The following is a 23,319-nucleotide window of genomic DNA, read 5'->3' on the forward strand; positions in this document are numbered from 1 at the left end:
CATCCAAATCCAAAATCGACCAGGCTCTTGAATAATGCCGGTGTATTGGCAGAGAACCAGCACGAGTGACGCAATCACTGCAGGAGAGGGTCGCGGAAGTGCTTTTGGTTGTTGCCGACTCTCTGGACGCGAGCCAGAATGCGGTTCTCCTGGCGTTGGGTACGGGTTCGCTCGCGGCGCTCGGCGGTCAAAGCAGCTTCTTTCTGGACTTGAGTTGCGCCAACCATACCCGTGCCACCGTTGGCACGAGAGATGAGAGCGCGGTTCTGGTTGCGACCGCGGGGCTTGTCGCTCTCGTCCTCTTCGATTTCTCCGTTCTCGATGGCCAGCTGTCGCTCAAGTCGCTCATCGGCAGTTGGGTAGCTGTGCAGGTTTTGACGGTAGTACTTGGCCAGCGAACGGTGACCGACACTCTTGCCAGACGGAAGGTGAAGTTCATATTCATCGGACCAGGCGACAGGTGCCTTGCGGTGAGCATCGAACTCTTCATCATCATCCACGGATGAGGCGTCGGTCTCCCAGCCCTCGTCATCGCCATCCGAGCGAATCTTGACACCACCCTCGGCCATAGTCTCGTCCTCGTCCTCCTCGTGATCAGAGTAACTGCTGCGGAAATCGTAGTATTGACCGATCTCGACCTGCTCCTCCTCGGACTCGAAGGCGATCATACAATGACCCTTGTCACGCATGTGGGTCCTGGCACCATCGGCGTTGTTGCGGATAGCGTGGCAGTAGATACACTCGAAGTTCTCGTTGATTTTGCGGTAAAGATAATGCACCAGACCCTCCAGGTCGACCAGATACTCGCGCTCGGGCACGAACATGCCGTGGTTCTTGTACATATGATCGATATTGGCCTGGGTGTCGGCGGACTCGGCGCGGCAGAAGAGACAGCGCAAAGAGGAGAATTCAGACTGTTCGGTAGGCATCTCTTCATCTTCGTTGTCTTCTTGGATAGTGGCGGACTTCAGGTCGTCGGTGACCTTGTGAACATCGTGATCCTCGGTTTTGTTGATGGGCTCTCCAAGAGAGAAAGCGGAACTCATAACGGATGCATCGTCGCCGTCTTTGCGCAGGCGGGCTTCGCGCTGCTTATGCTTTGAGCTCTTGATGTGGTTCTGGTAGGAGTTCTCGCTGTAGAAAGACTTCTGGCAGGGGTCGCAAGTCTTCTCGAAGGAAGCCTTGGCGGCGGCCTCAGTGGACGTGGCTTGGGCGGCAAGAACCTTTTCGTTGAAGGTTTCGAGGGAGACAGGGGGCAATGCGGCAACACGGCGCTTCATGTTGTACAAACTATAGGGGAAAAAAGCGACTGTCAGTGATGTTTTGGGAGTGACATCAGGCCTGGCACAATACTTACTGCCAATCCTTGCGCATATGATCTCTCTGCGCATCGCTGCGGTGGAAAGCAACGAGGCAGGTATTGCAAGTGTATGCCGGGGTCTGTTGTGTGGTTGACGACATGGTGCTCGTAGTATCGTCAAATATCGTTGAAGTTGGTAAGTTGGGTAGTCCCCTTGGGTGTAAAAAAGTGAGTGTGGGACAGTTTTTTATCGCAAGCGGGGTATGATGAAAGTTCTGCCGTGAGTCACGTTGACACCTCCTGACACTGTAATTTTTTTATAAAAAAAAAAGAAAAATATCAGGTTGGGATTCAAAAACCTTGTAGACCTGGATATTTGTCAAAAAAAGAGAGAAACAAGTCTGCAAAGTCCCAATACTGTGGCAAAAATATGCGAGGGGCCTTCTAAATGATTTGCAAGCACCGTCTTATCGCCGCACACTGGTATACCGCTAGTCCCAGATAGGACTGGCGTGGTACATAGAATCACGTGAGAGCGCAACAACAGTCTGGCCGATCGCCGGTTGGTTGCCTCAGGCGGTTACCCCGGTCGCCCCGATGATATCAGGTGAGCTGGGCTTCTCTGCTGCAACACATATCTGGGCCAGCTGTGATCATTATCATTCTCGATCCCTCGAAGAGCTGTCCCGCATTTTCTCATTTTCATTTGCCCAGGGTATGCGACTGGATTCTCGACAATGACCAGGCTCCGCGGAGCTTCCCTCGAATCTCCGGATAAAGTGCACCATAGCGGCGAGAAACATCAGTCTTGTCGATCCAAGGTCCCACCGAATGCGCCTGAGGTGATCACCCAGAATACTATCGAAATCTCGGACTCCTCGCGGGTCCTTCCGTGGTACAGAGATGAACGTCGACGAAGTTACAACGTGTTAGTACGGAGGTGAGTATTAGCGCCGCCCACCGAGAACGACGAGGGTCCTCAGCTTGAACCAGCACTGATACATTCTCGTACTTAGATACAAAAACCAATTATTATATGGATGTGATGATCCAGGATGCCGTACCCCGACCTGTGCAAGCCGCCGCCGCCGTGTCAGCGAAGGACCCTACCGTCGATACACCGAACTCAGTGCGCGCACCCTGGCGTGTTACCTCGCAAGCTTGGACGACGCCGAAAGTGGACTATGTCGCAACGCCCCAAAGCTCTCGCCCGAGTTGACACTACGTGATTATCACCGAATCTCTTTGCAAAGATCGCGGGCTTTCCAAGCACAAGCTGCCGCCGCTGCAGACGATCAGGCCAATCCCGCCACCGCCGCTGAGTGCAATAATGACGACGACAATTTACTCGACTCACATGAATCTGGGAGGCACAGGAGCCATAACTTGAAGAATGCTGGTCAATCTTCGGGTCGGGATTCCTCTCCTGTCGAATATCCAAATACCTATGATTCCCAGGATTTTGATTACGCCGCTGAGCAGCCAGTCAAGGATCCCAAATCTTTCACGCAGAACCTATTCGATACCCTATCGTTGCGAATGGTTGAGTGGCTTCCACTCCGTCGGCCATCAGAATCCTCTCATTCGAAAACTTATCACCCAGTTCCAGTATCAAGCGTTGAGCGTCAATCACAATCCACTGAAAAGCCACTTCCTCCCCCGAATGCGAATGAGAAACCGAAAGCAACGCACGAGCAATCACAGTTGGCTCAATCACAGAACAATATCCCCCGAACTCCCTCCTCACGAACTACCGGTACCCAATCCTCTGCGGTGGAACTCAAAATCCAGAATCAGCATGTCAAGCGTCTTTCCGTAACCGAAGTAGATCATTGGCGCCAATCACCACGCAATAGTATGGACGAAAAACGACGACCGACCTACAAAAATCGCAAATTATCTCTGAATTCGCATCTCACTCCCAATGAAATTGCGAGTGTGACATCGCCACCTGCTCTTAAACACCGACCCCAGAAACACCGTGGCAGGATCGAGGGGCACAGAATATACGCCCCAAAGAACGGTCCAAGGCCCAACGTCGGGTGTCTTGGGATAGCGAAAAAATCTTTAACCTCGCATCTGCTGAAGAGAGTCCGAGTCATCCTCGACCGCTGCTTGCCCCGCCTGTGGTTGACAATGAGTCCCCAAGTCACCGCAAAGCCAAACAAGATTCGCCCCCTCGCATGTCAGAGTCTGCTCCATTGCCTCAGACAGTAACTCACTTTACCCCGGAGATTATCACTGGCCTCGGCCAAATAATGGTCGAATCCGACGATGATGCAGAAACGTGGAAGGAAGAACTTGATCGCATTCAATCCATGGGCAGCTTCGAAAACCCCGACTGGAGGTTTGCAACTCCTCGCCAGCGCCTGGTTTTCCCATTCATCGCTCAAAGCACCTTTTTCATTTTCAGCAGCGCCAAACATATCTTACATTCATTCAGAAGAGATGCATTAGACCCCAAATCACAGCATCATGCTCCGATGACCAGTCGCCTCGACGTTGCCAACCTACGAACATCATTACAGCATCTTCTTGCCTTCTGCCCATGGGATATTGCGTTACATAGTCTATGGAGTGCATTGGACAAACTATTCGTGCCGCCCAGTGATTTCACATCTGCTCGGGCTTCTCGGCGATCCTCGCGCAGCTCCACCATGACTGGCCCTGCTCCCCCGGTAGTGCGCAGGATGTCAGAGACTGCGACTGACGAGCATTTATCCGACGCAGATGCTGCTCATATTGCTACTGTGGTTCTGTTTGTCCTGGTCAGCGCAATTCCAGATCTGAGTATTTCAACATGGCGGGGGATTCTACGCATGCGCGCCGCGGGAACCATTGCCTCGTCCGCTGACATGCAGAAGCTTCCGGCTGAGCACGCTCAACAGGCTGTGGAAGCAACTGACAAACTAGAGCATGAGCTTGGACTTCGTCTGGTAAACCGCCTTGTCCGCGCCCTTGCCGCACGGCTTGCATATCACGAAATATCCAAGGCGCGCCAAGCCTATAGTCTCGATCTTCCAAAGCAACGACGATTCAACGTTCTCGATCGCATTGTGGATCACCTCAGTGAACATCATAGCCTAGGGCAGTCTGATGACGAAGACGCTTCGCCTCCATCCGCCGGGCCTGCGCCTCTTATCGTTGAGTGGCTACGAACAGTCTTCCTGCGCGAATGGGATGGCAATCCGGAAATGGCTAGGAGCAGTGCTGCGGGTGGTGCTGTCCAAATCCTAGCCCTGATGTACAAAGAGCGAAATCGACTTGGTCTTCATCCGGAAGATTTCCAAACTTCTTTTCTCGCTGACCGGTTGGATCCACTCGAGATGCCCCTCGCCTGGGTTGGGGGTCTATCAAACAACCGTACGATACATCTCCTATCCTACTCATTCCTCTTCCCGCCATCGTTCCTCGTCATATACTTCCGAGCTCTCAACTACTCCGCAATGTCCAAATACTTCGAAGATGCGATGACCACAACGCGACACGTCACTCAAACCGCTTTTGGAAGCATCACGATCCCTGATGATGGCGCACTGCTTTCCCGCATGAAAGTGTCCATGTCGACTTATCTTGTACTTGTTGTCAGGCGAGATAATGTCCTCACGGACGCTTTGAATCAGCTCTGGCGTCGAGAAAAACGCGAGCTAATGCGCCCACTCAGAGTTCAGATGGGAATGGATGAGGGTGAAGAAGGATTGGATCATGGTGGCGTGCAGCAGGAGTTCTTCCGAGTTCTCATGTCTGATGCTCTTGATCCGGCCTTTGGCATGTTTACTATGGATAGCCGACATCGCATCTCATGGTTCCGACCTCGTTCCCTTGAGCCACTATACAAATTTGAGCTTCTGGGACTTCTCATGTCCATTGCTGTCTACAACGGGTTGACGCTGCCGATCAATTTCCCTGTCGCGTTCTATCGCAAACTATTGGGGTTGAAGGTGAAGCATCTAGATCATATCCGTGACGGATGGCCTGAGCTCACACAGGGTTTGGAAATGCTCCTCAATTGGACAGATGGGGATGTGGGTGACATTTTTATGCGTACTTACGAGTTCAGCTTTGAAGCTGTCGACCATGTTGAAACCGTCGATATGCAGAAGGTGAACCGGGATACCATGTGGCCACTGCCTGGTAGATCATCTACACCAACACCTGCAACTGATCACAAAACATGGTCTTCCCAAACTGGTAATGCAGGCATTGCGAGTCCCCCATCATCTACGGTGACTGAGGCAGCACCCACACCTTCCGCTTCGGATGACACCGTCAAGTCCGTGCCTCGCTCCGTACCGCTCCAGTCCCCCACACCCCCTGTCGAGGAGGCCCCCCTGGTAACCAACGAGAACCGACATCAATTCGTCAAGGACTATATTTTCTGGCTCACAAACAAGTCCATTCGGCCGCAGTTTGAGGCTTTCCTCCGCGGGTTTCACACGTGTCTCGATCGATCGGCACTTTCCATCTTCACCCCGGAGTCACTCAAAACTGTCGTTGAGGGTCTGCAAGAGATTGATGTGAAAGAACTCGAGAACCATTGCCGCTACGAGGGCGGATTTGGACCCGACCATCGTGTCATCCAGGACTTTTGGAGCATTGTCCATGGGTACCCACCCGAGAAGAAAGCACAACTTCTGGAATTTGTCACCGCAAGTGATCGAGTTCCCGTCAATGGGATCTCGAGTATCATGTTCGTCATCCAAAAGAACGGCGTGGGAGATCTGGTAAGTTGATATTCCCCGAATCCTAGGCATCTTGTACACCAATACTAATTTCTTCTTCCCAGCGTCTTCCAACTAGTTTGACATGCTTCGGTCGTCTACTTTTACCAGAGTACTCATCTCGAGACTCCTTGGCCCAGAAGCTGGACAAGGCGCTCGAGAATGCACAGGGATTTGGTGTGGCGTAAGCGATGGCCACCTTATGATTTGTTCGGGTTTAGGAGTGATTTATACATACCCATACCATTTACTTTGGATACGCAGCAGGAGCAAAAGCATAGCGTTCTATTTGATGACTTTGAATCCTGGCCTTCCTATTATACTTAGATCTTACCGTAGTAAATATGATCTCAACCACTGACAATTTCCCATGCGCAAGTAAATGTCAAGGAAGAGATATGTCGACGTGTAAGTGGTTCAACTCTGTAGCTATGTCCAACTTCTGCCAGTGCTTTCTATTGTCAGGTGAATACGATCATCAGGCCAAGTGGATTCGCGGCCCCAGTTGCGCGGTGTGGTTTGCCCTGAAGTGCTCCATAAAATGTGGCGATACCCAGAATTTCTTCAAGCGGAGGTCTGAGGTCCGATTATGACTCTTCATCCTTCTGTCTTCTGGCGAGTTTTGAATTAATACAATACCAACTATCCCCAATTGTGCCGTCTACTTGGCCTGACTGCCAGCGATCATCCACACACACAAAAAGTACGCTTTACGCTTTGTCCCCGTCTGAACCTGCAGTCTTCTCCGTCTCCCTGCAACACCCCGCCGCCCCACGTTCTGCGATAAGACTCATCCCATCGCCAGGGTCCCCTCGACTTGAACAACGCCAAAGCTGACCCTCGAAGCTTCCTACAGAAGCTCACTTCCCAATTCAACTCACATCATTCACAATGGCTCCGATCATCCACTGTGTTCGCCACGCCCAGGTACGTCAGTTGTCATTCCGCCGGGGTCCTAGTCCAGGGTCCTTGCGCGAAGTCTCAATTCCCATATCACTTCTCAATCCTTTTCCTCGAACTGAACCGAACTTATCATTGACAACCCACATTTCCAATAGGGCCTGCACAACCTCTGCACCGCCAACCATGTCATTCACGACCCTCTCCTCACAGAACTCGGCCACGAGCAATGCGCCAAGCTACAACAGACCTTCCCCAGACACACCGAAATCGACCTAGTCACTGCGTCGCCCCTCCGCCGCACAATCTACACTGCCCTCGAGAGCTTCGGTCCCGTCTTCGACTCACACCCGGGCATGAAGCTCATCGCCCTACCCGACGTGCAAGAGACCTCCGACGTGCCGTGCGACACGGGCAGCGAGCCCGAGGCTCTGAAGGACGAATTTGCGGGGAAACCAGTAGACCTGGATCTGGTGTATAAGGGATGGAACGACAAGAGTGGTGGTCGTTTTGCGCCTACGAACAAGGCTTTGAAGCAGCGCGCTCTCGCTGCTCGTAGGTGGCTCAAGGCTCGGCCTGAGAAGGAAATTATTGTCGTTACCCACGGTGGTTACCTTCACTACTTTACTGAGGATTGGGAGGATAGCAGCCAGTACCAGGGTATGTGACACAAGATCCCGCGTGCTTTTACTACTTCTGCCCGAGAACCGAGAGAAAGCTAACATTGTCATTCCTACGCAGGTACCGGCTGGGTTAACACCGAATACCGCACCTACACTTTCTCAGACGAGACTCACGAGAGTGATCTGGAAGGAAACCCGCTGGATGGGGATAACGCTTCCATCGTCGAAACCATTGAATCCCGAACCCGTCGCGGGAAAGAGGGTCCGACCCCAGACCGCGAAGAGCAGAAGTCACTGTACAAGCGCGGTACCCAGGGCTGGGATGACCAGGGCTTGCAGATGAGCACTGCGGACCGAGAGGCGGCCAAGGTTCCCGAGGGCAAGGAGGTTAACGGTGTTCGTGTTTAGGTTGTAGCGGGTTATTACTCGCTTTGAGCAGATTAGGATTGCGCAGGAACATAGGCATTATTTTCACCGAGGTTTTCGTGGTAGCTTACGCGACATGCTAAAGATAGACTTCTTTTCTAGAGAGCATGAGAATAGAACAAAAGTTCATTATCTTCCATGGGTTGCTTTGTTTCATTGTCTTCGAGGCTCTTTCTTCAAGGTGAATCCTTATTGACTAGCGAGGCATCGGCGACAATGGACTTCATATCCTTTATCTTGTATTGATCCTCCAAAGCGTGTCTATTATAAAAGACTCGGTTCCCACGCAGTAGAAATTATCCAGCAGCTCCAGCAACTCCATCGTCTCGGGAAGAGTGCTGTGCCGGAGCCTGCGGAGTACCCCCCTCTCCTTTATACTACTATATTGAGGAACTAACCCTAGCATTGCAATATAGATATCCATAATTGAGACGCGTGGCACTTTGTGATTGATAGATTCAGAACGGTAGGCCCCTCTCCGATATCATGACGCTTTTGACATAGATCTAGAAACAGTCGGGACTGCATACTTTTTTTTTTGATAGCGCATGAGTCGCTTTCAAGTTTGAGAACATTCATATTCTTCAAGTTGGTCCAGCCAGATAGCACCTAGATAAGTGCAAATTCCTTCGACATCCTATTTTCCGTCTATAATACGAATACTTCTAATAATGAGTTCTAGGTTCCCCCTCCACTTCCATGCTTACAACGATCTGCTGTGCTGCCCAACATCCCAGGAACAGGTAAGCGCTCGTTCCAACGCGCCCGATGCTAACAAATGTTAGAGACAAAATTGATGTCATGATATTATTTATGTTTTATTAACATCCAGGTCAGTCGATCCGCCCTTGGTATGTTGGCTAATTGAGTTTTAGGGTGTCCATGGTGACATTTACAGTGGGTACCCATGTGTTTGTGGACCCCTTTGTTCCAGCCTTTCTTTCAGGTGCTTACAGAACCCTCAAGAGTATTTCATCCTACGATCTACGGTAGGTCATTGGTTATCGAGAGCACAGAAAAGATTGATTCGTTCAAAGGGGACATGGATGTATGAGTAGCCACTGTAAATATCACTATGAATACCTTCTCTCAAAGTACATTGCCCCACTAGTTACGTCGAAGAAATTAAATCTAAGTATGGAGTATTCATTCTCATTTGAAGGTTTACTGCTATTCCACCTTTTCATTAATTAGAATCCAAGCATGTATCATGTTCATATTTTGTCCGTGCAAGCCTTTTCGCTTTGGCTGGTAGATGACCCTTAATCTGCTACATCCAATACGTAACAGGGGTAGCCAGAGTCATATTACTTCTACTCGTAGTAGTAGATAGAATGACGCTCAGTTAGTTGTTAACTACTAGTATCCCTGATCCTACTAATCCAGTAATAGGCAGCTATATTGGTGGTTTCTCACTCTGACAATACTGGTTCTCACTCTGACAATAATGGTGGCTTGGTGGCCCCCAATGCGGATGGCGTGCATTGCCCCAGGGTTTAGTGTTTAGTGTCGCAAAGCCGACTCGAAGCGGTGGTCGAGCTGTCGATCGGGGAAGCTCCCTGCTTGCCGTTTTGAGATTGACGAATCGTCAAAAGGAATGATGTTTCGAGAAGCCTATCGGTGAATTTAAGCTGCGGGACTTGGCCGGAGGGGGGGGATTTGCATTCCAATCCCCTCGCACGAAGTAGGCAGCGAGATTCCGGGTACCTGCAAGAGATGTACGAATAGATGGGAAGTAGATGTCAATTTGAATGCATGAAGTACTAGCATAGCCGTCAAGTGGAGACCCCAGGACCCCAGAATGTTGATGCCTCTTTTATGATTATACAAGGTGCGCGGCTTAACTATTTTTAGGCGCCGATCCAAGAAGTGCAGTGGCGCAGGTGATGTGCGAACTCCCGCTTTTACTTTTACCTCCTCGTATCCGACGGTACTCTCTGCCGATATAACCTCCTCTCGCCCATTCCTGGAGGTTCAAGGTCAACTCGGGCCAAAATGATTGACGAAAACCTGCCCAGTAAGTGAATCTATCCATCAGTACTATACTTTGGATCTAGGGCTCCCATAAACTGCCTCTTCTCGTCCCCATCCCTCGTTACCTCATACCTCTCTTCCTCCCCACTCTCTGCTCTTGCACAATAGCTGACATTATTTTTTGTCTCCTGGCAGCCTTCTTTCTAAAGAACGACTCAAAGACTCCCCAGCAAAATACCATCTATCACCGTCAACATGGAAATGACCCCGAACCCGCATATACTCTCCGCGCCCTGGACCCCGCCGCCCCTGCGTCACAAAACCGTTATGGCGTCGCCCTCTGCGACCCCTACGTACCGGATGTCGTCTTTGGGGAGGTCGCTGTAATCCCCGAATGGACACAGCCGAGTATGTCCGCAGATACTATTCGAGCCAATGGTGGCGCTCCCCCTCCGGCTGAACCTATCCTCCCCGTCGAATTCACCATCCAACTTTACAATCCCGACCAGACGATCACCGTGAAACACCAACCCAAGTCCTGGAATAAACCCGCTCGATGGGAATTCGAGATGCCCCAGCGCACTTTCCGATTCCCTTCCGCCTCGACCCTAGACCGAACGCAGAGTGACCCAGCGGCAGCAGACGTGACACCGAAGCTACGATTCAGTTGGCGGAAAGATGGAAAACTGTCCAAGGATCTTACATGTCTGCTGCATGGGAAATCAACGACAATTGCAGACACGCAGAAGAAGAGCCGGGAGCCCGATATCACCGTCGCACTATTTCAAGGTCTGCGTGAGCTCACACTCTATGAGCCGAATCTCTACCGTGTGGAAATGGAAGACTTCAAAGGCCTGGAAGTTGTCTTGTTGCTTGCTGCAGTGGCTATTCGTGATATATTCTTCGGCCTCGCCAAGGAAGCATTTCATATCACAGCTGGTGGGCCAACAATGACCAACGGCAGGCCACAGCCCGTAGCTACTCCTGCCCCCGCAGGTAGGAAGAGCCCGAAGGTTCAAGCTGCTGGCGCAGTACCTACTGGAGCACCACCACCACCACGAAGTTCGACCTTCAGCACAATGTCACCAAAATCACCAGGCCCCCAAGCCCGAAGGAGACAAGACGAGCTCGCGCAAGAAGAAATCCGCCGGACGCAAGAACTCCTATCGGCAGAGAAACGCGCGCAAGAGAAATCGCGACAAAAGCGCCAGGCTGAAGTCGACAAGGAAACAAAACGACTACAAAAGCTCTACGGACAAGAAGAGCACCAAGCTCGACTTCAACCAGCTCCCTCTTCCCGACCAAATCTCCCCCCCACGGCACAGCGGTCCTTCTCGCCCATACTCCCACCACCCTTCTCAGTCTTACTCATACCTCCCTCAACAAACGCCCACTCAGCAGCCTCCTCGCTACCATCGACCGCAACAGTCTCATGGCGCACCCGTCCCCACATTCGCTAATGGCCCGTATATGCATGCGCCCGGGGGCAGAGACCCGCGGATCCAATCATCCGCTCACATCGCCCAACCCCGGCCTCAGGTCCGGCCCCAGTCGACGGTCGGTTTCTACCCGACCGCGACGAGCACCGGGGCCTTGCAGCCGGGGCCACAGCCTGCTCAGAAGCTACAACCTAAGAAAAGCAGTTTCTTTGGATTCCGGCGCAACAAGGAAGAAGACGACAGAAAGCGTCTGGATAAAAAGCGGAGTTCGATGTTCTGAACTTGATTTTTTGATACCTTCCTACTTTTTTTTGCTTTTTCACTAGCGATACCCTCCTCATTTGGTTTCTGGTTTTTCTTTTCCTTTCTTTTTTCGGCATTTTCGGTGCATGGGATCTTCATCTTTCGGTTTGTGATTGTATAAACATTAGCATGAAGTCATCAGATATGAGTCATTTAGCATCTGATGATACACTTTACGAGAAAAAAGCAAACAGTGTCAGGCCTCTACGGAAAGTACTTGAATATAAGATAACTACTCAAAATGCATACGGTCTTATTGTAAGTTGTTTTATTTTTTTGGTATTGGGTATATACAACATGTCCATCCATGTAAAATCAAAATCCAACGCCGATGAGAAAGGCGAACCCGCCGGATATCCACACAATTCCGCCTAGGATATCATAGTATAGACATAATAAGAAAAAAAGAATGAAAGTATTATAACAGAAAGTGCGGTAGGGATCCTTCAACGAAGGAGGTCGTTCGGAAAAGAGAAGAAGAAGAAAAGGGAAGGGGTATGCAAATGCAAAGAAAGGAAAGGTAAGGAAAAGAACATGAAAGAGGGTAATCATCATCAACAAAGCAAAAAGCCCCTAGCAAAAGCTTTGCTTAGGCACAAGTTCCTTCGTGCTCGCGGCGTCGTCAGTAGTAGAGCTCTTAGCAGGATGCGAAGTCGACTCCTGCGAGACGAGCGTCGTAACCTTGATACCAGCAAAAGCTTCCTTGGTATCAAGTTCCTTGTTATAGCTCGGAGCCGAACTGGGCGGTGTCAAGTCATCCAGATCGTAGTCGTCGTGTTTGGTATCACGGCCGCCGATGACGGATGCTTGGACGTGGGTGTGTGTGCCGGTAAGAACACTGCGTCCAGTTCGTGAGGGACGGGTTGTCTTGCTGCGAGACCCGTTGCTGCGGGTGGAGAAGATGTGGGGAGGAGTTGGGAGAGCATAGCTCTTGTGCTGGGGAGACAGGCGCAGATGATAGCGACGTTGCATTCGATTGCGGACCATTCGGCGGCGCCGACGTTGTCATCTGGATGGATGGATTAGTGAGATGGACTAGGGAGGGATAGTCGGGGCTTTTTAGTTGGCGGTGCGGTACGTACAGGTTGGATCACTGGAATTGGAAATAACCAGGAGACTCTTGAGACGCAGAATACTAGTGATCATAACGCTGGAGGGAAGAATGTCATGTCAGTAAATGACCCTGGAGGTAAGAAGATAGAATGCCATATTCTTGGAAACGTACAATCCACCAAGTGCAAAGACACCCATCAATGCAAATTTCTGCTTTCTGGGAAGCTGAAGAGATTTGAGGACCGGCATTGGGTAGATCAAGATCAAAAGATCGGTCAAAATGTGGATGGCCGAGTTAGAGAACCAAAGGGCCTTCTTGTCGAAACAGAATCCCGGTACGCTGGGATCCCAGAATTTGGCCAAAGGCACGCAGTTTGCCCAGGCGCTGAGAACTGTCCAAGTTCCGTAGACGGCAAGGAATGCGATGAGTAGATTACAGGCGAGACGCATGCGTGGTGTTGAGAAGACTCGGCGGTATTGGAAAAGGATTGACATCTTGGTGACGAGAAGACTGGTCTGATAGATAGGGACGGATGCCCAGAAACACTTTTGTCGGAAATTGAGAGTTAGTAATGTACTTTTACATTTTGACATTGGATATAATCCAGTTGAACGCACAATCATTTGGGTTTTGTAGATATCGGCTGGGATGAGTTTGAAATGCTCGCCCATTCCATGGTAGACCTCTAGTCAGAGTTAGTATATCTCGCATATACTGCTGAGGAAATTGGATGAACAAACCGCCAACGAATAATCCAAAGAATGCCCATGAGAATGCCTGGGTTGAGATACATATCAGCCTTTCTGCTTTCACTTATACTTCAGTCAAGGGAACCTACCAGTGCAACTAGAATGGCATAATCATCGGCACCCATTTGCTTCACCATGACAGTTCGTGTATAGATACGGATGAGAACTAAAGCCGTCGCCAGGCATGTAAAGACAGTGCTGACCGCGAGGGCCCCGCGGCCACGGGATGTAGATAAAGTCGTCATTGTGTTTGGTGTGTAGTGTAGAACGATTGCTCGCCCTGATCTCACTGGAGACCCTCAATGGATGTGAAAAGAGTGGAGTGGGAGAGGTTCCAAGAGGAGAATGATCGAGCCAGGGCCACCACTTCTTTTTAACAAACCCCCAATTCCACGGTCGTGGGAAGAAACGCAATCGTGGGGGTAAACCAGCCCCTCTTGGCTGGACTGTTCCCAAAAGGGAAAAAGTGGGCAATCGACTAGAGTGTCAAGGGAAAAATGGTAAATGGAAGAAATACAGCCACTAACACCCGTTGGGCATGAAAAATCCGAGAAAGGGAATCGTGGTTAGCCAGAGAGGGGCATATCAGATATAAGCTCAAGGACAATGACATGACTATTGGAGTTTAAGGGGATTATTAAACTGTGCATGCTGATCAGTGTCTCAAAGCAGCGTTAGACGATCTCAATTCAAAGGCTCCTCTATTCTAGATGGGCGAAAGCCCCGACAGAGTTTGGAAGACATTGACGGTGGCGTGGGAACTACGAGGACATTGCGGAGAAGACGGCTAGCCGACGACGATCAGGTGGCCAAACTCGGCCAAACTCCAAGGACCTATCAGCTACAGGTCTTGAAGCAGGTCTTGTCTAAGCGTCAGGGGCGTTCTACACTAGTGTGGAGTCGTCAAGTGCATCCCGATGCAAGCATGAACTATGAGAGGCGCACGCGTGGTTGTCCGCTATGTATTGCTCCGCCGAAAGCTTTGTTCCCACGCGGGCCCGTTGCACGGCGGAGCTGCGCTGTGCTCCGCAAGAGGCCAGTAATATGTACGCATTGGCTTGTCCCGGTGGAGATGAGCTAGCGCAGTGGAGACTTAGGGTAACCGGGAAAGAAATCCCTTGATTCTTGGTGTTGGAGGTCGCTGCAGCTTGGCAGAGCCATGGTACTGTAGCAGCCCTAAGCTGAGCAGGAGATTCTTCGGCAGATTCCCTTTGGCAGCTAAACATGAACCGTGGTTGACGTGCCGGCTGTCATTTCCACTTTTTCCCGTTGATGCTTTGATATTCCCCTGAAAAGGAGTTCAAGTTCCTTGGCCCCTGGCCCCTGGAGCACCCCGAGTGATTTGCATTTCCTACTCGTACCATGGTGTCTCGACGCACATCTCAGGATCAATTAACATTCTAGGGTGGAATTCCCTGGTGGCACTAGGAGCTGGGTCCTGGGTTCGCGAGCAATCACCGAACGAACTCCTCTTGCTTTGCTAGCGCTATCAGGCAGCTAGTGGCGGGGCCCTTCTTTTCTTTAGCCGTCAGTGGTGCCAATTTTCCCGGGGCTTTGGCTAGCGCTCTGATTATCCCCGGCTATGCAGTTGGTGGCTGATTATAGAGTCCAATAGTCCTCAACTACCGAGGGTGTGGCGGCGAGTTAACGCCGAGCATTTTGGGTTGGGCAAGAATCCTTCGAGGTTGTCTGTCACCATCGTAAATGTCATCCGTCAAGCTACCGTGACCACCCGACGAGCCATCCCAACGCTCCCCTGACACTTGAAAGTGTCATACTGTAATCCCAAATTTCAGTCCACTGGGTCTGATACAGCGATCTTGTTGGCAGAGTCCCACAGCAAGTCCTCCGACGTCTTACGAGTGCTTCGTACGGAGTTACTCAGTACATACTCCGTACTCGTATATATTTGTCGTGTAATCCGTGTCGATCAAACACAACCCATTCTGACCCAGGTACCCGGCGCTTCCGTTGCGCACGGTGCGCCTAGAGACGGTAGAACAGGCATCCGAATGCATTTGATCTCGCATAGGATTATCATATTTTCGCTAGGTAGGACGTCGCCTCCACTTTCTCATGACGCGAGTGTAGATCCTCATGGAATTACTCCGTAGCGCTCCACTCTTACCTCGGTCAAATAACCCTTGGCGATAGGGGTAATCGTCACTGCAGGAGATAGAAACAAGGTGTTTCCATGCACGGAAGGCTCGTATCAGGCCGGTGGAAGAAATGACATTGCACTAGTACAATTTTCGATATTCCAATAACTAACTACTAACTTATTACTGACTTATTGGGTGCACAGAGCAAAGGCGCACCCCATGATAACTACGATTATCATGATTGATTACGTCTAGCGCTCATGAATTCTCCGAAGCGATCGAATCGATCAGGACCATAATCCAGGCGAGACAATCTTTCTATCGACCGGGCCGGGACGCATTTCAAACACTAGTGCCATGATGCTTGCACTTGAGCACGAGAAATTCCATAATATGTATCGACTTACTTCAATTTTTGGGCCCTGCACCTCAAATCCTTCCAGCGCCTACAAGCTTTTCGTAGTTTACCCCTGGTGAGCATTTAAAAAGAGAAAACATGTCTTGAAAATTAGACTAGTATATATAATTCAGATTGTCCCACTTGTGCAATCCTTGATAAGATTGAGCAGGAGTTGGAGGCGGCTTCCGGAAACAAGCCTTGAGCATGCAAAATGTTCATCAATTCCAAACTAAAGACCAACTTGCATGAAGCTTACACCTAGGTTGGCTAGATTGGGAACTCGTCAAGCTGAAAATTCGGATCTTTGTGATACTTGGGAAGCTTCCTGGAGTCTCCTACACAGATAGGGCTATTTCTAGTACGTCCAGGGGGTGTTGCATATATCCAAAGTTGATGTTCGGGATTTTCTCGGCTCTGGGCTGCTTCCAAGGTGCCCAGATGGGTTTGGTCTTATGCGACTCGTTGGTTGCAATGTTGGTTACCTAGGTACAGAGTACATATATTGTAGACACCAAATTTTTAAAGCTCCCGATGTCATGAATGGGCGCAGAAAGCGATTTGTAGTACTAGTAGTAGTATTAGTACCTAGGTAGTACTCCCGTGACTTCAACTTGAAGTTGCCAGTGCCAGCCCTTGGATGAGTGGCAGAATTAGTACTTCTACCTAGGAAGGTAATACTTTGAATATATATATACTGCTCCCAGGCTTCCGACCTCGCGGTCCAACTTGAACTTGAACTTGAAGGTTCCGACAGTTCGATATTGGATCAAAGTATAATTACTAGGTAGGAGAATTCAGAAAACCAAGTTTCTTATGGGATTATTAGTAATTGGAACGAACTTCTTGGAGTCAAGTCTTGTAAAGCAGTATGGCAGATATCAGGGCAATTTGGTAGATAATTTCGGGGCGGCGAAGTAATCTTCAAGAGTAGAGGGAAATTCTGCTTGCATGACCAGATAGGCGAGTCTCATTTCAGTTGATGTCTCCGAAAAGCTTGAATGTTTCATCAACGCCGGAGAATTGATGGATCTGCTGGAGATGATATAATGCGGGTGGCAGGGGAGGCGGTTGATGAGGCTGAGGCTGACAGGGAGCGATCGGGTAGATCTCTCCACGGTTGGATCGCAGCAACACTCGCAATTTCTAACGGAGATTGACTTATGATTTACTGGTATTTTAACCCTGAGTGAGAAGAGAAATTAAATTAAATTAAATTAAATAAAATAATATTTATGTGTCACTTAATGTCTCTGGAGGTAAAAATGACCTTGAAACCTGAAATCCTTCTAGTTTACGCCAAGCCCCACGCGGCGTCTCCCAGCCATGTGCTTTTCCCTCGCGGTGGCTGGGAACTCCCATTTCTTTATAACCCCCCATTAACGAGCTAACTATTGGGTTTTTTTTCTTCTTCTTTTCCAATCTTGTCTCCCCGAGAGACTTCCCTTTATCTCCCTCAAATTTGAACGAAAAAAAGGGAGCCACCGCCACCCAGTCAAACCAAAAGCACTGGGTACGTACCTAAAGTATACAACCGGAGTACATACTTGCTTCTCCGCACGACCAACCCAACAACGGTCACGGTGTCTCAGATCTGGAATACCTTGCTTGCATTCCTTACGCTTGAACTGCACTCGAACGACCTTAAGCATCTGATCTGATCAAATCCCATCGCTTCAATCAATCGTCTAAACCTTCCGAGGAGTCACTACTGCGATCGTTTATATTCTATCAAGCCCCCGCAACCCAATTGGGTACACATCGGCAATCATGGTCAAACGCAACGTCGCCATTGCGATCATCATCATCGTCCTATTCCTCCTTCTAGCCCTCGCCGGATTTGCCATCTGGGCCGTGCAGAACCACGTCTCCTTCTTCTCCAAGAAGCGCGAGCCAGATGAAGAGAGTGCAGAAGGGTGACGAAAAATGATGAAACGACCCTGATGCGACATTCCTACACAGCATCAGTATATCACCACGAACTTTCTCGACCACACTCTCACCCTCACCCCTCACCCTCCTCCCTGAATAACGCACTTCCAAAAACGACACGATACCCTTCTTTCCGCCTGATTTCTGGGCATACGACTCGACTCGATATGAATTCTGCGATACTTTCTCGGCGCTATCTTCTTTTTCTGTACAACTTTGAGCCGAAAGGGCTATACTTGGATACATGAATTTGTTACTTTTCTTTTGGAGTTAATTGGGACATTTGATTTGAACGATTCATACTCTTCGTTGTACTTTTCACGATGACCTTTCCACGAACATGGTCTGCTTGTTTAAATTATATGACACATGAATTATTATTATGGATGAATGAACAAACATCTACGAATTACATTGAGTGCCAAATCACAGTATTAGTACTAGTAGTAGTTGCAGTGGGTTCTGAGACTCGGAAGAGTCCAAGACGACTCGCACTGGAAGAAATGAGGATCTGGTCGGAGATTAAGCCGATTCCATTCGGAATAGTTATGTTATGTTAACTTGAAGTTGGGAATAGATAGGGGAAACCGCTCGCTTACGCGTAAATCAAATCCATGCCTCCGATGGTATCTCCTGCTCCTCATGAAAATAAAAATAAAACAAAGATGTATGCAATGCACCCACTTTCTTCGTACATCTAAACCCGGGGAACCTGAACGCCGTCGCCAAAACAAATATAATATGACATGATGACCCTTCCCTCACAAGACATAGCTCAGGAGCTCCTGCGCTCGCAGAGCAGTGGCAATGTGCCACGGCAGCGTATTGTTCTGTACGCTGCGAATACCCCTTACCCGGGCGAGGGTAGCTAGATCTCGATACATTCCGAGAATCTCTCTCAAGAGGGTTTCGTGAGTAAGTGACGGGCGGGGTGTGTGGACCAGATTGACGGTCATTGCAAAGACGCCGTCGCTGTCAACGACGCCTTTGCGGCGAAGAAGATACCCGCTAACCAGCGCGGGGCGGAGTTCGGTAACGTGGTGGGAGTTGTTGAGGCGGTGGGATAATACGACTGTCCAAGATTCGTCGCACATGTCGGTGAGAACGACGTCCGTATCGGGTTCCAAAGATCCGTCGGTCGGGGTTGGGGCATTGTAAGCAGCTCCCGGAGTCGGGGCATTGCCCGCCTGTTCGGGGGAGGCGATGCTTATACTGGGGTTGGGAGTCGAAACAGGCGTAGATGAGAAATGAGGATTGAGGACACCGGTTGTCATGGGTGCGGTAGGTGTCTCAAGTACCAAATCAGGAATGGCACTAACTGTCACGATGCTCAGCTCCACAGTACCAGGTCGGAGCTTGTTGAGTTGCTCGGAGAGGCTGGCCCATCCTGTTTTAAATTGATCAGTTCTGAATTGAATTTGGGCTCGGAAGGAAATCATACCTTCGATATCATCAGTATCCATCGGCTCAGTGTTGGCCAGAACGAGCTTCCAGCGAGCCTGGTAATTTTCCATGATATGTTTTGTCGCAGCCCATATTTCATTGCGCACATCAGCAATCGGTCTGGGCACACCTCGGCTGCGATACCTCAAGCAATATGACATTGTCATCTGAAGGCTGCCAGTCCCATCGGACCATGCAGCTGATATCCAACGTTGGTCCGAGCTCTTTGAGAGAGCTAGATGCAGACTTCGACCGTCCTGGAGCGGTGACCCCTTCTCGGCTGCAAGTCGAAATCCAATGCTCTTTGGCGCGGGGTCGGCCAGAACGATAGCAGGCGCACAGACAAAGGGTCTCAGGATCGGCATCTTTGGGACGGCAGCGACTGTATACTTCCAGCGCTAGATTCAGGTAGTCGGGCTGAGTTGGCACAACCATGGAATCCTCCGAGACAATGAATTCCAATGGAATTATCTGCAAAACAACATCATTGAGTTGCCGAGTTTGCTGCCGGTCAGCATTCGCAGCCAATTGTTGGAAAAGGCGCCAGAAAGCCGCGCAAATATCGACAAGTGCTGCAGCATGTGGGAAAGGATTGACAATGTAGATGATTGCATTATCTGTATCTGACGGGGCTTGGGCTAGCTCGGTTCCTATCAAATCAGGTCAGCGATGGATTTCAACTCGATGAAAGTAGACATACCTAGTTTTTCGCAAAGCTTATTTAAAGACTGCATCATAGAGCTATAGCCGGGATTTTCCGAGCCCCAGGTGCTGAGGCCTTTTGTAAATGCTTTCGACTGATCGCCCCGAGTATGATTTCCAAAGTTACAACTTTGGTAGAGCAGACCAAAGCGATCCATGAAGACATCTGCTGCGTTCGATGCAGCCTGGGGGTGAATGCAATAGGCTGAAACATTCTTTGTACCATGTGCAGGCTCGAGACCAAATGTCTCCCAGAATGAAATCGAAGCTGGAAGGGCCTCGAGGCAATCCTTGCCCCGCCGAACACGAACGTGAGGAGCAAATGACTTCGAGATAGGACCCTTGGAAGGATCCTTGAGAGGTTGCTGTGCTGCGGCTGGATCTTCTTGCAATGATGCGTATGTTTTGAGATCGAGCCTTACCATGTCGCCGAGGAAGTTTGCACCCTCAAGACATGTCTCCAAAGGAAAATTTTCATTATTCATCGTAGATAAGCCAACTCGGTCCGCTAGTTGATGGTCAAAAGATGATTGCGTAATTTGGTCGACTAGCAATTGAGCAATCAGAACCTGGTCTTCTCGTCGTAGAAGGACCGGCAGTTGTTGAATCTGCGTAGCAGAGAAATAACCTATAAAAGTCCAGTCGGAGAAATTCGCCAGAAAATTCCCAAGAAATGTAGTGTTGTCGCCCTTAGAGACTGCACTATTTTCAGGGACGATTGAAGATTTGGCCAGGGACGCAACGGATTGAATGTCAGATTCGGAGGGCACACGTTTTCTCTTCAATGATGGAATAACCATCGTTAGTGGTGTCGGGGCATTGATCGGGGGAGCGTCGTCGTCACTCAAATCGCTGTCGGTATTGCTCGAAACAGATGAGGAACGAGTATGGTTGTCCAGCGATGAAAGAGCCGCGCTTTCGCCCGCGGATTTTGCTGCAATACTACCTCTGCCGCGATGAGGCATACCAATAGTGGGAATGGAGTTCGAGTTACGATCCGAAGCCTCTAGGGCATTTCCGGTGGTAAACCAGAATTTTCCCGTTGTTCCATATTTTTGGTCCCAGTCCCCAATTTTCTTTTCAAATGCAATGGGGTGATAGTGACCTTGTTGAAAGCGCGAGTCACTGGACTGGTTCGGATCTTCGGCTTCTGACCCTGGGAACAAGATTTTCTTGATCTCGATAGGGCTTAATGGAGGGCTGATGGTTTGAGACTTTGGCTCCTGAGGGGATGGTGTAGATTCGTCAAGACCCATTGAATCATCAATTGGGCTCGCTTGAGGGTCTTCCATCTTGTGCAGATGCTCTTTCGTTGAAAGTTCGGTAGGCCGCGGGACTTCTGGCAAGCCACTGTCAGGATGTTCCTCCCCAACGTCTTCCTTAGGTTCCTTTTTCACTGAAACCTGTTGGTCTGGCTGGATGAAAGGCGTTTCTGCCACCGTCTCGTGATCAGGCACGGCCTCATCCATCGTCTCGAGGTCTGGGTCATCGAAGAAGTTGAAATCTGCGTCGGTAATTCCTTTTGCTCCAAAATCTTTATCGTTCATGTCTCCGAAAAGGTCCTCGTCATCGCTCGCGTCATACCGACCAGTGCCGACCTGAAGGTCTGGTGAAAATTCCACATGAGAGATATTCTTCGTGTCTTGCCCTGCGCCTGGCGATAAGTTGAAGTCGGTATCATCCGGGGAAATTACGGACGCATTCGGGTTGTGCGTTCCGACAATGGCTGCACCATCTGGCGGAGTTGGGTAGACCATATTGGTACTTTGTAGATCAGGATATTGGGCCATTCGAGAAAGACTCTCTAGGTTTTCTGCACTGTCAATCTGAGGAGAAGCCATATCTTGATCTTTCATCTGGATCTCTTCCGAGACGGGGATACTTGGAGGGTCTTGATTCAGTTTGAGGGAGCTAGCTTCTGAAAACCATTGCTCGGCAAACTCTAACGGATCATCAAAAGTATGAAGCGGGCAAGAGGGGCGAATCATCGGACCGGATCTCTTGAAGCAAAATCGTGCAGGCCACAGCATGCGCTTCAACGGAAGCGTCGACTGGGTATCCTCGCCCTGGCGCCATGTTTCTCCAGCTAATCTTGCAAAGAACGGTTCCCACACTTCCACCTCCACCCACGGCTCCTCGTCTATCGAATTAATGTGTAAACCAAAAGTGGCTAGCCACTGAACGACATCCAGTTTCCATTGTTGCTGCCTTGAGAAATTATTCGTCGATGATGGATATTCGGGGGAAGGAATGGCGGGGGATTCAATATTTGCAGTCACAAGTCTCGCGATCGCTCCGTTAGGGCATAGCCAGATGTCGGTACCAGGCTGCACTCGCAAAAGGTCGGCAATGTCGTCGCGGGGGCTACACAGTCGTGTAATGCCCGGTTGTGAAATAGTTTGTGGTGATATCGTTAACGTGCCCGTGGCGTTTAGCTGGATATTGAGTGTGGTTAAACAAGACTGGGAAAGCACACTCTGATTATCGATTCGAGGACTCTCATAACCGAACTTTTCCACAGCAGTGAATAAGGTGCGTGAACCTAGTGGCAATGCGCCGTAGCTCCGAATGAGATGTACACTGATTGCACCGGTGACGGCTGAGATAAAAGAAGTATATATGGCAGCCGAGCTATTATAGCCTTCTTGTCGTCGGGCCGAAGACTGAGATTGTGGAGGTCTTTGCTGCACGGATGTCTGAGTTGCAGGGGTATTTTGAGGGTCCGCCGGAAGGTTTTTGATCAACTCGTGTGAAGCAACACTACCGGATGCCGAAACTATACTGTGGGTTAACATTTAACAGCAAGGAAGGCTTGCGATATTTGCCTCGCATACCTTTAAGCGTTGTTGTATCCACCAGAATCTTGGTTGTTTCCGTATCGCCCTCTTCGACATATAGGGAGGCTAGACTTTCGAAGGCGGGGGTGGAGGAAAACACCCATAGACCAAGGCGCCTTGGACAAGAGGCCAGGCAGTTCAACCCCCGCAATCGGGCCTCCAGATCCTTGAGGCGACCCAGATGCTTCAAAATGGTATAGCCATTAGCTGGTCCATCTTGGGGGTGGTTTGAGATGCCTTGTTCCTCGGTGTATATCCTCCAATAGATGGTGGAAAAGCCATCCTAAGGTCATTTTATCAGCTCCCGTCGGGTCCAGTCGAGGATCGTAAAGACGATTAGCTTACAATTATGTGTATATTGGTGGTCGCGCTTCCGGGAAAGTCCATGATTCAACGGCGGTCGCGGACAGCCCCGGG

The 23,319-nt window shown here is 49.9% G+C and overlaps 7 protein-coding genes across 7 annotated transcripts; 4 read left to right on the plus strand and 3 right to left on the minus strand.

Annotated features, from left to right (window-relative positions):
- Nucleotides 1-74: 74 nt before the first annotated feature.
- On the minus strand, nucleotides 75-1,461 carry N7509_010196 (putative C2H2 finger domain protein; the record flags this gene model as incomplete). The annotated part of the gene is made up of 2 exons (XM_056634833.1): nucleotides 75-1,290; nucleotides 1,358-1,461. 2 exons carry the CDS (start codon nucleotides 1,459-1,461, stop codon nucleotides 75-77), a joined length of 1,320 nt encoding a protein of 439 aa, XP_056485453.1.
- Nucleotides 1,462-2,037: 576 nt separating this feature from the next.
- On the plus strand, nucleotides 2,038-6,209 carry N7509_010197 (HECT domain protein; the record flags this gene model as incomplete). Its single annotated transcript, XM_056634834.1, has 4 exons — nucleotides 2,038-2,240; nucleotides 2,317-3,236; nucleotides 3,275-6,024; nucleotides 6,087-6,209. 4 exons carry the CDS (start codon nucleotides 2,038-2,040, stop codon nucleotides 6,207-6,209), a joined length of 3,996 nt encoding a protein of 1,331 aa, XP_056485454.1.
- A 703-nt stretch (nucleotides 6,210-6,912) lies between these two features.
- N7509_010198 (uncharacterized protein) lies at nucleotides 6,913-7,952 on the plus strand (the record flags this gene model as incomplete). Its single annotated transcript, XM_056634835.1, has 3 exons — nucleotides 6,913-6,948; nucleotides 7,080-7,581; nucleotides 7,663-7,952. 3 exons carry the CDS (start codon nucleotides 6,913-6,915, stop codon nucleotides 7,950-7,952), a joined length of 828 nt encoding a protein of 275 aa, XP_056485455.1.
- Nucleotides 7,953-9,965: 2,013 nt separating this feature from the next.
- On the plus strand, nucleotides 9,966-11,663 carry N7509_010199 (uncharacterized protein; the record flags this gene model as incomplete). The annotated part of the gene is made up of 3 exons (XM_056634836.1): nucleotides 9,966-9,987; nucleotides 10,140-10,975; nucleotides 11,043-11,663. The coding sequence occupies 3 exons, from the start codon at nucleotides 9,966-9,968 to the stop codon at nucleotides 11,661-11,663; spliced, it is 1,479 nt and encodes a 492-aa protein (XP_056485456.1).
- Nucleotides 11,664-12,259: 596 nt separating this feature from the next.
- On the minus strand, nucleotides 12,260-13,734 carry N7509_010200 (putative integral membrane protein; the record flags this gene model as incomplete). The annotated part of the gene is made up of 7 exons (XM_056634837.1): nucleotides 12,260-12,622; nucleotides 12,652-12,695; nucleotides 12,769-12,836; nucleotides 12,912-13,285; nucleotides 13,358-13,425; nucleotides 13,481-13,517; nucleotides 13,579-13,734. 7 exons carry the CDS (start codon nucleotides 13,732-13,734, stop codon nucleotides 12,260-12,262), a joined length of 1,110 nt encoding a protein of 369 aa, XP_056485457.1.
- A 4,024-nt stretch (nucleotides 13,735-17,758) lies between these two features.
- Nucleotides 17,759-18,020, plus strand: N7509_010201 (uncharacterized protein; the record flags this gene model as incomplete). The annotated part of the gene is made up of 2 exons (XM_056634838.1): nucleotides 17,759-17,904; nucleotides 17,951-18,020. The coding sequence occupies 2 exons, from the start codon at nucleotides 17,759-17,761 to the stop codon at nucleotides 18,018-18,020; spliced, it is 216 nt and encodes a 71-aa protein (XP_056485458.1).
- Nucleotides 18,021-18,681: 661 nt separating this feature from the next.
- On the minus strand, nucleotides 18,682-23,289 carry N7509_010202 (uncharacterized protein; the record flags this gene model as incomplete). Its single annotated transcript, XM_056634839.1, has 6 exons — nucleotides 18,682-19,307; nucleotides 19,362-19,728; nucleotides 19,754-20,013; nucleotides 20,064-22,841; nucleotides 22,900-23,185; nucleotides 23,248-23,289. 6 exons carry the CDS (start codon nucleotides 23,287-23,289, stop codon nucleotides 18,682-18,684), a joined length of 4,359 nt encoding a protein of 1,452 aa, XP_056485459.1.
- Between the last annotated feature and the right edge of the window lie 30 nt (nucleotides 23,290-23,319).

This window comes from Penicillium cosmopolitanum (assembly GCF_028827165.1).
Source record: "Penicillium cosmopolitanum strain IBT 29677 chromosome Unknown utg000009l:1.0-9042332.0:1.0-9050551.0, whole genome shotgun sequence".
NCBI lineage: Eukaryota > Fungi > Ascomycota > Eurotiomycetes > Eurotiales > Aspergillaceae > Penicillium > Penicillium cosmopolitanum.